At 42.9% G+C, this 15,246-nt stretch overlaps 1 protein-coding gene across 3 annotated transcripts in view; it reads right to left on the minus strand.

Annotated features, from left to right (window-relative positions):
- LOC139568649 (VPS10 domain-containing receptor SorCS3-like) overlaps positions 1–15,246 on the minus strand; it is a 207,669-nt gene that overhangs the window by 99,501 nt on the left and 92,922 nt on the right. For 2 of the 3 annotated variants that reach the window (XM_071390617.1, XM_071390618.1), the window contains exon 2: positions 10,004–10,071. In XM_071390617.1, the coding sequence (XP_071246718.1) occupies positions 10,004–10,071 (68 nt within the window). Of the gene's footprint in view, positions 1–10,003; positions 10,072–10,244; positions 10,415–15,246 lie in introns of those variants that run through there. The other variant, XM_071390619.1, reaches the window with a different exon arrangement.

The raw sequence follows: 15,246 nt of genomic DNA on the forward strand, positions 1-15,246 counted from the left end.
ATAGTGATCCTGACCGTAACTCCACTCCCTGCGGGTGTCTCAGGGGGAGTTGGGATATGCAAGGAACACATTTCCATGACACACTTGTAACAGGACAAATATAAGCACCTCCTAAATATATTATTATTATTTTTCAAGTGTTCCTGAACACTTTGTGGAGGAGAAAAGCTATGAGACAGGAATGTTTCAATCTCTCAATGTACCTAACCTTAACATGGAACTGTATGCATATAACAGACAAGAGTGAGCACAAGATACAGCATTTGTCATAAGTTACTGGACACAGGGGGGAAAAAATGAACGTTTACATTTCACAAATCATACTTTTATGGCACTTTGATCAAGTTACTGGACACAGGGGAAAACAACTAAGAGACATGAAAGTTTAAATCTCACTATGGTCCTAAGTCATCCTTTCATGGCGCTTTAAGCATGGCCTTCATGGCATGAATGCATGTCACCGCTTTCATTCACAAATGCACTCTCGAAGTGCTTTGAAGAACTATAGCGGAAGAAACGCTGACATTTGGAGGATCTTTTGAAGTGACCTCACATACTGTCTTGTTGATATCTTTGTCACGTTCAACATTCCTCTTTCACTCCTCTTAGCTTGACCTCATGTTCTCCCCTGTTCTCTACATTCCACAAAGCTCTTTTCCAGAACAAATCCTTCAATAAACATATAAAAGTTTGAAATTCCCCCTCCAGGCGTGATTCTTTTTGCATGAGGGCGAAGACAGCTTTTTAGGTCACACCGAGACAAATCCACAAGCGAGTCACCACTAAAAAGTCACCGCCTTTTTTCCGCTCATCGCCAAGCATCGCCACTGACTTGAAACGCAATGGTGTTGACTCATCGTGTGGTCACCTCAGAACCTCTTCTTACCTGACAACAACCTAACACGCGTTCTGCCCTTTCCTCACAATGGATTAAGGTTGTTGTGACATGGCAGAGTCACGCTCCGGTCAGAGCACAGCAGCAGGCTTTCGGGTATAATCTTTAGGTGGGATCTTTGCTCTGGCTGTGTGGATATGGCACAAGTACAACGTCAGGGGAAGCAGGGTAGCCTAGTGGTTAGAGCGTTGTGCTAGTAACCGAAAGGTTGCAAGTTCAAATCCCCGAGCTGACAAGCTACAAATCTGTCATTCTGCCCCTGAACAAGGCAGTTAACCCACTGTTCCTAGGCTGTTGTTGAAAATAAGAATTTGTTGTTAACTGACTTGCCTAGTTAAATAAAGCTTTCCGTTCATTATTTACAACTAGAGGAAATTAAAGTAGGTTAAATTACGTTTATCATTTTCTTATGTAATGTACAGGTAACAAACAAAAAATAATGGATACGTTTGAGTAAATAAGGGATTGAAAGTCTATTGAAAGCAGGTGGTTCGACACAGTTGTGTTTCCACACAGGTGCTGCCACACCGTGTGCACTTTAGCATTAGCGATGATTGTACGGAATCTTGCCAGGCTTTCCAAAGCCATGTATTAATGAATGGGGGTCCACAAACACACTCTTGTTTTACAGTGCATTCTGAAAATATTCAGGCCCCTTCCCCTTTTCCACATTTTGTTACTATTGTACAGCACACTCTATTATATATACAACTAATGTAAGGGCAGGACATGAGACGAGAGTAAAAACTAACGTGGGCATTGTTTAATGTGTTTTACAGGACAAAACATTCCAAGCATTCCAATGTACATAAGGGGGGGTGTTACAGGTGCCCTAAAGGGACAAACTAGAATATCAATGCATAACAGTTACGTTACAGGCTTATTCTAAAATGTATTAAATATTTTTTTTCCTCATCAATCTGCACACAATACATACTCCATAATGACAAAGTGAAAACTAGTTTAGACATTTTTACAAATGTATTAAAAATAACAAACAGAAATATCTTATTTACATAAGTATTCAGACCCTTTGCTATGAGACACGAAAATGAGCTCAGGTAGAGCCTGTTTCCATTGATCATCCTTGAGATGTTTCTACAACTTGAAACATTTACCTGTGGTAAAATCAATTGATTGGACATGATTTGGAAAGGCACACACATGCATATATAAGGTCCCACAGTTGACAGTGCATGTCAGAGCAAAAACCAAGCCATGAGGTCGAAGGAATTGTCCGTAGAGCTCCGAGACAGGATTGTGTTAAGACACAGATCTGGGAAAGGGTACCAAAATATGTCTGCAGCATTGAAGGTCCCCAAGAACACAGTGGCCTCCATCATGAAATAAGTTTGGAACCGCCAAGTCTCTTCCAAAAGCTGGCTGCCTGGCCAAACTGAGCAATCGGGAGGGAATGGGCCTTGGTGAGAGAGGTAACCAAGAACCTAATGGTCACTCTTATAGAGCTCCAGAGCTCCTCTGTGGAGATGGGAGAACCTTCCAGAAGAACAACCATCTCTGCAGCACTCAACCAATCAGGCTTTTATAGTAGAGTGGCCAGACGGAAGCCACTCCTCAGAAAAATGCACATGACAGCCCCCTTGGAGTTTACCAAAAGGCACCTAAAGGACTCTCAGACCATAAGAAAGAAGATTCAACTCTTTGGCCTGAATGCCAAGTGTCACATCTACAGGAAACCTGGCACTATCCCTATGGTGAAGCATGGTGGTGGTAGCATCATGCTGTGGGGATGTTATACAGTGGCAGGGACAGGGAGACTAGTCAAGATTGAGGGAAAGATGAAGGGAGCAAAGTACAGAGAGATCTTGATGAAAACCTGCTCCAGAGCGCTCAGACTGGGGCGAAGGTTCACCGTCCAACCGGACAACGACCCTCAGCACACAGCCAAGACAACACAGGAGTGGCTTCGGGACAAGTCTCTGAATGAGCCCGGACTTGAACCCGATCGAACATCTCTGGAGAGACCTGAAAATAGCTGTGCAGGTACGCTCCCCATCCAACCTGACAGAGTTTGAGAAGATCTGCAGAGAAGAAGTGAGAAACTCCCCAAATACACGTATTCCCTCGCTGTCGGGTATAAATCACATTGTGGAATAAATGGCCCACGTGCAATTGTTTAACTGTAGCAAAGGTTGTTTTTCGGGCTGGGATCTGGGGTTGAATAAGAAAGATTTGATAGTGTACTATCAAACATATGCGCTGCCTTACATCCTGCTGCGTTCTCCTCAAAGGGTATGTGTTTTGTTATTTCCAGCAACTCTCCAAAGAGATATCGAAAAAAAGGAGAACTCTCAGAGAGAGTGGAAGTGAGAGGAAGCAATATTCCACCTTTTACATCCTTTGTCTGTTTCCTCCTTCTCCCTTTCTATAGGTAGTTTCAGAGCCAATCGTGTGGAAACGTATAACTCAGGCATCATGAGGAGATGGGCTGAGTTGATCTGAAGGAGGAAGTAAAGTAAAAACTTCCCCAAACTTCAGGAAGAGAAGTGTGAAGAAGCAACATTCTGACTAATCTGTTTCATTGAAATGGATAATGTTGTTTTCCAGGCCAGGTTCACAGGAATCGGATAAGTCCGGCTGGCATTGAGGCAATTCTTCTTGTTCTCTCTTGACACATCCCTGTCACCTTCTCTCAGTCCCCAGAATATTCTCAGAACTCTGTCACAGAATTTGCAAAGGTCCATCCATAATCTCAATGGATTTAAGTCCTTGGCATCCATGGCAGCTCTATGGTTTCACTACCGTGTGGTAGGGGCAATTGGTAGGCATATTAAACACAACACACGCACAGAGGCCCACATCAACAGCAAGCAACCGCAGGCAACCATTCAGGACCCCTCACAACAGTTGTCAGAAAGTAGCCTTTCTTGTAGTATTTATGTCATTTATGTCAGAAAACTAGTGGTTTACTCAAGATTTCTAATTTCACACACAGTGTGACTTGTAGGCCAGATAGACTACAAAACATTGCATCATCATGTCTGAGGCAACATGTACAGTACTGTCTGCATGCACTGGTCAGTGTACAATTTGTACTAGTACACTGGCCTGTACATGGAATGATAAAGTCCAGTGAGTTAGAAACCCCAAAACAAACCTAGTATCACAACAACGAGGTAGAGGGTCGTAGAGATCGAATGACAACTTCTGTGCCGCACGAAAAAACACCAATCAATTAAGCATTCACGCTCAAGAGGATCAATCATTTTGCCTTTATTTCCGACACGTGTGGCGGCTTGATGAGATTTTAACTTGATAACCACAAACAAAACCGAGAGCTGCGGATTTAAAAAGGGAGCTGCTCTCGAGTTGCATTTGTATAGAAAACCCGTAATATAAGCCTGCTGGCGGTTAGAGCTGGTGATGAAATCCAACCATTTACTCTTATGACAGAATGTAAATTAGAGTGTGCTTCAGGATATGGGTGGGAACCCCAAGAGTATGTAATTAAAAAGGTTGAATTTAAATATTGAGAGAAAGGAGCTACATAAATGACCTCTTCTATAATAGAATGAGTGATTAATGTATCAGACACCAGGAAATGGGAGGGGAGAAGGATGTGCCCATTGAAATGACTAGAAATCCTATATGGAGAGCAAAACTATTGGTGTTTTTCATAGCAGTTTCACTGTAAAACGGAAGATGTAGATATTGTATATCAAGGGATTCTTTCAAATTGTTACAATGCCACGGACTAAAGCCTATCTGTTGACGCAAAGGACGATGTTGGCAAATCCTTTGTTTTGAGTCCTGGATGACATCTGCTTATGAATAATCTAGATTGAGCGGCTTTGATATGGAATTTACTGTATGGGCCTTGACTTGAGGATAACACATTATGATAAACATAGATATTCTACAATACATGAGAATCGATCTGAAAACCTATACCGTCAGACGTTTACATGAATATCAAATCAGATCTCAGTCATAGCCCTTTTCTGAGACTTCCTACTTGAGGAACATTAAAGGTTTTCTTTCTTTCTAGGACATTTTAAGGAGTGAATTGACACCCACTAATTCACAGCAGGAGAGCTTCACAATGTGTTGAACTTTGAACTATGATACATTTCAGTTGGGGAAGTATTCATAGATAAGTGTGACATGAGAACATTACTACTACAACAGAGACTCATTAATACAAATGCCCAGAACATGCTGTATGTTATATTATACAGTACACTTAATTTCACAGTTACACAATTAGTCTAACCTAACAGTACCACTTCACACTTCTCACAACATGAAATAATTACCAGACTCGATATCCATTGCATTCGACATCCACTTGTACAGTGCAATCCCATTTCAGATCGTTATAAAATTGCATAATGTCACTTTTATTAACACTAACTCCTGTCAGTTATCATCATATGACTTCACCATACAGCGCATCATTAAGACCACAATCAAGCGTCTAATAAGGGGATGGAGAGGGAAGAGGAGCGAGGAGCATGCTTGCATTATCAGATGGAGGAACAACTGCACAAGGAAAAACTATACAAACCAGTTGCCATTTTCATCTGAATTTCTCTCTGAAAACCTCCTCAAACATGAAGGGTGCATTTATTTTGTGCTCTGAAGAGAGGTATTATCCTTAAAATCCCATAGCTACATACAGATAAAGTCAGAGTTGTGGAGTAACAGATTACATGTAAAAAAAAAAACGGTAACTGTAATTTGTTACGTTACCAGAAGAAATGTGTAATCAGATTACAGATACTTTTGAAAAACTAGATGATTACTTTCAGGATTACTTTTAAACTCAGAATGGATGTTTGCGAAACAAAATCTTTGACACTTCTCTGTTTTCTCAATGACATTCAAATCAGCATTGAAAAAAGTCTCAAGTTTCAGTTTGTTCCACCTGAGCGAGTCTGACCACAAGTCAGAGACCACTATGATGACACACCAAATGTGGTTGATGGATCGCGGGAAATGAGCAGCAACAGGCTTTTGTATGCTAAAGTCCAAGTTATGTCTTCCAATGGTGCGACTGCTGTCGGCACCCAGAGATTATCCAACTTGAATAAATGTTTGGAGGTAAGGATGACAGCAGTGGTCATATCTACATAGCGCATAGGGAAAGGGGCTACCTAGTCAGCTGTCCAACTGATTGTATTCAACTGAAATGTGTCTTCCGCATTTAACCCAACTCCTCTGAATCAGAGAGGTGCGGGGGGACGCCATAATCGACATCCACGTCTTCGGCACCCGGGGAACAGTGTGTTAACTGCCATGCTCGGAACAACAGATTTTTACCTTGTCAGCTCGGTGATTCGATCCAGCAACATTCCGGTTACTGGCCCAACGCTCTAACCACTAGGCAACTGCACCTGCCAAATCACACTGCTGCTCTCTCATGTAGCTATTTGCGCCTTATGGATTGTGGTTGTTGTGGATGGCTGTTCACAAATCTAAATGTGTATTTGAACCCAATAACTGTCACACCCTGATCTGTTTCACCTGTCTTTGTGATTGTCTCCACCGCTCTCCAGGTGTCGCCCATCTTCCCCAATATCCCCTGTGTATTTATACCTGTGTTCTCTGTTTGTCTGTTGCCAGTTCATCTTGTTTGTCAAGTCAACCAGCGGATTTGTCTCAGCTCCTGCTTTTCCCAATCTCTCTTTTTCTCGCCCTCCTGGTTGGTACCCTTCCCTGTCCTGACTCTGAGCCCGCCTGCCTGACCACTCTGCCTGCCCTGACCCTAAGCCTGCCTGCTGACCTGTAACTTTGCCCAAGCTCTGGATTATTGACCTCTGCCTACCCTGACCGTGAGCCTGCCGTCTGGTACAGTGCCTTGCAAAAGTATTCATCCCCCTTGGCGTTTTGGCAATTTTGTTGCATTACATCCTGTAATTTAAATGAATTTTTTTTGGATTACAAGTAACGGACATACACAAAATACTCCAAATTGGTGACGTGAAATGAAAAAATTCAAAAGAATGGTGCGTGCATATGTATTCACCCCCTTTGCTAAGAAGCCCCTAAGATCTGGTACAACCAATTACCTTCAGAAGTCACATAATTAGTTAAATAAAGTCCACCTGTGTGCAATTTAAGTGTCACATGATCTCATTATATATACACTTGTTCTGAAAGGCCCCAGGTTCTGCATCACCACTAAACAAGGGGCACCACCAAGCAAGCGGCCCCATGAAGACCAAGGCGCTCTCCAAACAAGTCAGGGACAAAGTTGTGAAGAAGTAGAGATCAGGGTTGGGTTATTGAAAAATATCCCACAGAGCACCATTAAATACATCATTAAAAATTGAAAGAATATGGCACCACAACAAACCTGCCAAGAGAGGGCCGCTCACGGACCAGGCAAGGAGGGCATTAATCAGAGAGGCAACAAAGAGACCAAAGACAACCCTGAAGGAGCTGCAAAGCTCCAGAGTGGAGATTGGAGTATCTGTCCATAGGACCACTTTAAGCCGTGTACTCCACAGAGTAAGGCTTTACGGAAGAGTGGACAGAAAAAAAACATTGCATAAAGAAGAAAATAAGCAAACACGTTTGGAGTTCGCCAAAGGCATGTGGGAGACTCCACAAACATATGGAAGAAGGTACTCTGGTCAGATGAGACAAAAATGTAGCTTTTGGCCATCAAGAAAAACGCTATGTCTAGCGCAAACCCAACACCTCTCATCACCCCGAGAACACCATCACCCCGAGAACAGTCCCTGCCAATGTTTTTCATCGGCAGGGACTGGGAAACTGGTCAGAATTTAAGGAATGATACATGGCGCTAAATACAGGAAAATTATTGAGGGAAACCTGTTTCAGTCTTCCAGAGATTTGAGACTGGGATGGAGGTTCACCTTCCAGCAGGACAATGACATTAAGCATCCTGCTAAAGCAACACTCGAGTGGTTTAAGGGAAAACATTTAAATGTCTTGGAATGGCCTAGTCAAAGCCCAGACCTCAATCCTATTGAGAATCTGCGGTATGACTTAAAGATTGCTGTACACCAGCGGAACACATCCAACTTGAAGGAGCTGGAGCAGTTTTGCCTTGAGGAATGGGCAAAAATCCCAGTGGCTAGATGTGCAAAGCTTAAAGAGACAGACCCCAAGAGACTTGCAGCTGTAATTGCTGCAAAAGGTGGCTCTACAAAGTATTGACTTTGGGGGGGGGGGGGGGGGTGAATAGTTATGCACGGTCAAGTTTTCTGTCTTTTTGTCTTATTTCTTGTTTGTTTCACAATAAAAAATATTTTGCATCTTCAAAGTGGTAAGCATGTTGTGTAAATCTAATGATACAAACCCCCCAAAAATCCATTTTAATTCCAGGTCGAAGGGCAACAAAATAGGAAAAATGCCAAAGGTTGTTCTATGACGTCGACATAATGTCTATGCTCACGTGGGTGCGGTCACTGACTGGTTAAAACTTTTATATGAAAAACAATTCTCATTTAGAAGGCTAACATAACATTTCATCTTCTCACAAATAGTTTCATATTTAATCATACAAGTTCCACATCATTTAGATGTAAATCTGATAACTGGAAAATATACACATTCAGAGATACAGTTATGTTGTTATACCATCCTTAATGAGATCCCAAAACAACAACTGATCTGACAATTGTTCTTTCAGTACCCAAGGGCTATTCCAACTGTTTGGATTACAGAAATATTGTTTCCTTATTCAACCTTTTGATGTTACTCTTTTGGCGGGAGGAATCTCCTTGTAACAAAGAGGTTTCTTTCCCCTCCTCCTGCAATGCCCAGAGGGAGAGTTTCTACAAGGTATTTACGACCGTCATAAAACGGCCAACTTCATCCCTCTCCTCCTCCACGGGAGAGAGAGAGCGCTGTAGATTGGACCCACTTTAACCTGATCCTACAGATCTTCACAGGTGAGTCATGACATTACTGAGTTTGGGTAATCCAAAAGTTACGTTACTGATTACAATTTTGGACAGGTAACTAGTAACTGTAACAGATTACATTTAGAAAGTAACCTACCCAACCCTGGATAGAGTGTTGTAACTGGCAATCTAAACAAGCCCAATTACTGGAGTCTGTACTGGAGTCAAACATGGTGCAGTATGTGTAACTAACAATAATATAAATATGAATTGAACTGAACAAAAAAAAGATGAAGGTTGAATCCTCCCTTGTTACCCAATGGAAAACAAATGCTGTACTGAAACACAATGTAAGTCTTGGAATAACGAAACACAGAATATTAAATTAGGACTGTCTTTTCACAGCAGTCGTTTCTTCTCTCTCTCTCTCTCTCCTCCACCACGTCCTAAACAAAATCACTGAGTCCCTCTCTCTCCTTCCCCCTCTCTCCTTCTCTCTCTCTTCCTTGTCGTCAGTCTGACTCACTCAACAGGAGAGTGATCTACACACGTCACAGTCTGACTATCTGGGTCCCACAATCTCACGCAGGAGCTGCATCACTATAATCTTACAAGAATCATTCAACTTTCATTGTGTTTACACACACAATTGCCTGAAAGGACCACAAGCTCTTACTGTGTCACCACTACAGTCACCATTAGCAAAAAGAACAAGAAAAAACGGCAACGAAAGTAATGAATGAAGACAACCTGTCCGGTACACCGGTACAAAAATATGTTGATGGTGGTAATGCTCGTAGCTTCCCATTGACTCAAAGGGGACTTGTATACTTCTCCTTTTGTCAGTGTATTTTTAATGCACTTTGTGTTGTTACTCTGTGTTGTTTTTGTGTTAGTCTCCCTGGGAAGATGTAAGGGGTACAGAGGTACATCAGTGGAACATCATGTAAAACATGCACTCAGTCTACACAAGAGCAGAGACTAGTCATCGTTCACCTGGGGAACCCTGCCCAATGCTCAGTAGTGCAATGCTGCTCTGCATGCAGCAGTCTTGTACAAAGCAGCGAGGGAGAGAGAAAGAGAAAAGGGGTAGAGAGAGAGAAAGATGAAGGGGGACAAGAGAGTAGAAAAGAGAAAGAGGGTGGAGAGAGACTGCACTATTGTTCCTATGATGAATCTGAATACGTGTCAGGGGAGGAAGGGAAAGAAAGAGGGAGAGAGGAAGTGAGAGAGACAGAGAGGGAGAGCTGAAGAAAGGCTACTGTCTTACCTCCACAAGGTGCTCTCTGTAACACTCCCCAGGTGAAAGTCGTAAAGTTTGGTCAGAATCAGGATCACCTGGAAACAAAACAGACATAACAGGGGTTATAAGTATGTAATAAGACATGAAATAACTCAAACCTATTAGATAATAAACAGAAACATTTAGGAATACCACAGGTTATTCTTTCAGAAGATATGAGAGACTGGGCAAACTTATGTTATATTCTCTTAGAAGAACACCAACCTACATATTCCATAAAAAACGATCAAAACAACAACAAGCACAGTCCTTATGTCCGTCTCTCTGTTCGGATAGCTTTGATCTGAGCGGTTTGTAGAGCGTGAAAGAGAGCGAGGAGGGAAGGGGGTCTTTGATAACCCACTGAACACGGTGACGGGTGAATCACAGACCAAGATGGCCACCCATATTCTAGAGACCCAGTGGTCCGATTTGATATCACAACAGAGGACCAGAGAACTCTGTGTTTTTTTGACTCGGTGATGCCTGAAGTGGCATCTATCACAGAATCCAAAATCAACCCCTATAACTCCTCCCTAGGCTGTCCTGTAGGAAATGTTAAACTTGTAGTGTATTTAATGTTTAAAAAGTTTGCAATTTCTACTTTGAAATGTCAAATAAAATAATATACATAATTATAATCCACATAATAATTTACATTCCCGTGTGCTGCAGGATTATATTCCTGCTGTATCAAACTGCCTCAAATTAAGATCCTACATCTGTACTGTAGGTCCAAGCAGTATGGCAAACCCCCCCCCAACATATTAGAAGGCAAATTGTTAAAAAGTTATTAACATTCTACTTAAACCTATCCAGCCTGACCTATCTTAGATCTACAGAAGAGGCTGTTGGTAGAAAGGGCCAAGGGATTGATTTGGAATTCAGCGTATGGTAGGCTATAACCTGGGCACATATGGAGTCTATGGAGGAGACAAACAAAGAGTAATACTGGGAAGACAACACTGTCTTTATATAAATGCCACAACAGCCAGATGGTCACAGCGTTACTAACGATTTATATTACCACCTCCGGGTTGTGTAGTTAATTCCAAGGTTGACGCTGGAATTTGTTAAATACAAGAACATGGAACAGAATGACTCGAACCTTAATTATTTACCATTCGTCCCGACACAGATGACTTGAGTGTGCACGGGGGAAGAATTTTTACATAATAAATGCTATTTTCACAGCAGTCGCTTTTTTATCTAACGCTACAAACCAAATAGAATCTGTCTTTTTTATTTATTTATTTGCATACTTGTCACTTGTTAGCGTCCCCCGCGTTGCGCCAAGCGTATGTTAAGTTAAAGTAAACCAACAAGCCTGACTTGAGTCACTTCGCTGCAAGGTGATTCGCTAGCTGTCTCTCTTCGTCTTGCCTGACTACATTTAGAGATGTACATCAGAAAAATGGAACTCAGGAGGGAGAAGGGAATAAAGCCAACAACAGTTGTTAGACCTGACCTCAGTGGTCCATGTGTACAGGCTCCAGGCTTGGCCTCACTAGCCTGGCTGGCCCTTAAGAGCCCCAAGGACTGGCCTGGACCTCACTGGGGAGCCACTGATGGTTCTCTCTGAGAGACGGTGCCACCACCCCGGGGCCCCTCTCCTCCTCCTAAGACTGTGAGCAGATGGTTCGGGCCAAACAAGATTGCACTCCAAGAGAGGGCAATGTAGAGAGAGAGGAAGAATAACATAGAAGAAGAAAACTGGATTCATGCCATGCCTGTAAAATGCAAAGCAAAACTGAGCTTTTCTTGGAGTGTTGATAGTGTGTGTGTGTGTGTGTGTGTGTGTGTGTGTGTGTGTGTGTGTGTGTGTGTGTGTGTGTGTGTGTGTGTGTGTGTGTGTGTGTGTGTGTGTGTGTGTGTGTGTGTGTGTGTGTGTGTGTGTGTGTGTGTGTGTGTGTGTGTGTGTGTGTGTGTGCGCTTGCATGCTCTTGCTTAAGAGTGTGTGTGTATGGAGATTCCTGAAGGGGTCTGATGTTTTGTCAGACAAGCTCGCTCTCCTCTGCCAGGGGGTGGCACCACACAGACAGGAAGCAGTCCCCTTCCATGACAGCATGAATTGAAAATTCACATTGAATAACTGGGGCACCAGCTGAAATCCCAGAGAATACTTTTATCCTGTCAGCTTGTATCACCGTCATGAAAATCATAATCATGTCACTGAAAATGCCACAAACGGAATACAAACGGTGAAAGCATTAAATGTGGGGCGGTTGCAAAAACGACTGAACATTCAGCAAGTCCTTGTAACATATTGTCAAGTTTCTTTACATAATGCAGATCTTTGTTGGTTCTGTTTAGTCGACTGACAATGGATTCAATGCAATACGAATGGCAAAAAATGTAAACAATTACATTTCCCTAGGCGGCCTTTTTTCTTCGAAAACCCTAATTGACCGGCAATGCATGGAAGAAAATGTCAGCCTGTTGCCTCGCAATTAACCAACTGTGGCGAAAACATATTATTAGCATAACTAAATGTCCCATGTCCACAAAGACCCAATTCAAAGTGGCAAACACAATTTTGAATGCTGATTTAGCTCTGCGGCACGCTAATGATAGGTCGCTAATGACTTTGAGAAAACAGTTAATATCTCCTCCAAGCCAATCAGACGTTTAATTGTATTAGCCTCGCAAACTGCTGGTGTCTATCGCCGGGGTCAATGCTTTGCGGCCGGTAACAAGGACACTAAATTAAACATGCTTTTCAGTAGTGAATACTGAATGAGTATCTAGTCTCTCAGGAGTGTTAAATCAGTGCGGCGTGGCGGAAACGCCTGGCTAATAAAATAACACCTCAGAATGTCTGCGTCCTTGTGGATAACTGGCGCAGCATGCGACCACAGTGTTGCATCATTCTTGCAATAACCACACAGTAGCGGTGTTATGGAACATGTCACATAATAATCATTAAAACATGAATGTAGTGCGGGGAACCTACAGTAGTTGACCATTTGCTGATTATATCTTCTTTTTTCTTGAGACACCTGTATAGATGTAGGTTAATGAGACCTCTGCCTGTTTACACAACGATTCTTCTCATTCAAAGACTTCTGTATCTATTCTAAATGATTGCACACTTAGAATTTAGCTACGGTGCCTTCGGAAAGTAGTCATACCCCTTGACTTATTCCACATTTTGTTGTGTTACAGCCCGAATTCAAAATGGATTGAATATATATATTTTCTCAGCCATCTACACACCCCATAATGATAAAGCGATGTCACGTCTACTCCCGCTCCTCCCCCTCTGGCGTTCGACATCACCGATATACTAACCACTTCCTCATGAGGCACACCTGGACTCCATTACCTCACTACCTTAGGTTCTTTCCCCAGTCAGTATTGTTTCTGTGTTTCTGTGTAGGTGCCACTGCTATATTGTCTCGTTCCACGTTTGTTGTTTTATTAAACGTACCACCTGCTTCTCGACTCTCAGCATCTTCCTTCCAGAATACTGACTCAAACAATGGAAGCAGCAGGAAAACAGTATATCGGTCGATGAGCAGGGATACCTTCTTCCTCAACACCACGACCAGCTGGCACAACTGGGGATGGCTATGGAATAGGTTCTTTGCTGTGTGCAACGTCTCAAACATACCCGGGAGGCATTGCAGTCAACTAGCAGAGGACATTCTACAAGCAGTCGACCCAACGAGCCAGCACAACAGCCCATTCAGCAACCCGCTCAGGTCAGAGATGCTCGTTTGTCCCCCCTAGATAAATATGACTACACCCCATCTACTGTAAATGCCGTGGATTCCTACTTCAGTGCTCCCTCCACTTTGCCCACCAGATGGGAGCCCCCACAACCGAGAGGTCCAAGGTTGCCACAGTTATTTCTCTGCTGACTGGGAGGGCGGCTACGGCCATGTGGGAGAGAGGAGAGGAGGAGCTAGATTCATATGAGGGGTTCATGGCTCTGTTCAAATGTATCTTCGATCATCCAAAGGAGGGCAGAGACGGGGGTGAGCGCCTACTCCAATTACGCCAGGAGGACCAGACGGCTGCCGAGTACGCGCTCACCTTCCGTACATTAAAAACACCCAGCGGATGGAATGAGCTGCGCTTCCTATGATTTTCAGAAGAGGGCTGCGCGAGCAGGTCCAGAAGGAACTGGCCTGTCGAGACGACAACCTCTCCTTGGACCTCTCGACAGCCACTTTGGGAGCATCGGTACTCTCATCGCTTCTCTCCTTCCCTCAGTGAACTCTCTATCTCTCCATCTCCTATCTCTGTCTCTCTTCTCTACCATCTTGCTCCACCCCATCTCTCTCTCTTCCTCCCTCCTCTCTCTCTCTCCCTAAGGCAGAAGGGAGTTGAGTTAGTTTTACACTGCAAGGAGGAGGCCTAATTAAAATCAATGTATATTTACTGAATGCTCGTTAAAGCGGAAGGGTGGTACTTATCTGTTTGGATTTAAATACCTTCCATGAAATGCAAAGTGAGAGAGTTCTCACCTATCACAACTGTTGGTTTTTAAAAGGTGATCGATTGATCACACCACTGTCATAGGCTATTACACAAATACACCTGAAACATACACAACACAGTCAATATTGATTTTCATTGAACTAAACCATCTCAAGAAAAATTGCTTATTTTCATACATTTGGAAGATGTTACCTTTCACACCAACAGAAATGCACTGGTTTCCATATGTTCCCATTATGTGGCACATTCCTACACAACATTCTTCTATCTTTATCTGAAGTCTGTACGTGGTGGCATTCCACTTCATAATCACCTGTCAGAAACACTTTCCCATTTCAACTTCAAAGTCCAGCGATAGAAGAGTGCTACCATAACAACTTAAATGTTGCTGCTTTTGTCCCTGTACATTCACAGGGACAGAGTGATACTTCCCGGCGCCATTTTGGATGGTTATTTTCTACAAAGCAAAGAGAAACCTTCCACCAGGCACAGCTAGCATTGGGATGGATACAACTCTCTACCAGACCATGACGTTTGGTGAGACCGGGTCACAGCTGCTGTTGCTCACAACAAAAGTCACCATGACCAGTGTGTACCCTATCGTCCAAACTGGAGACATTTTCTACATGTTTTATGATTCGGTGGTCTGACGTGTGGGAACAAAGCATGATGATATGTGCTGGATTGTCATAATAGGACTTCATAGTTCATGTTCTGTCCAATATGTCTCAACATTAATCATCAGCCAATCAGACACAGACATAGATCAAATGCTAGGTATAACA

This window comes from Salvelinus alpinus, chromosome 2, assembly GCF_045679555.1.
Source record: "Salvelinus alpinus chromosome 2, SLU_Salpinus.1, whole genome shotgun sequence".
NCBI classification, from domain to species: domain Eukaryota; kingdom Metazoa; phylum Chordata; class Actinopteri; order Salmoniformes; family Salmonidae; genus Salvelinus; species Salvelinus alpinus.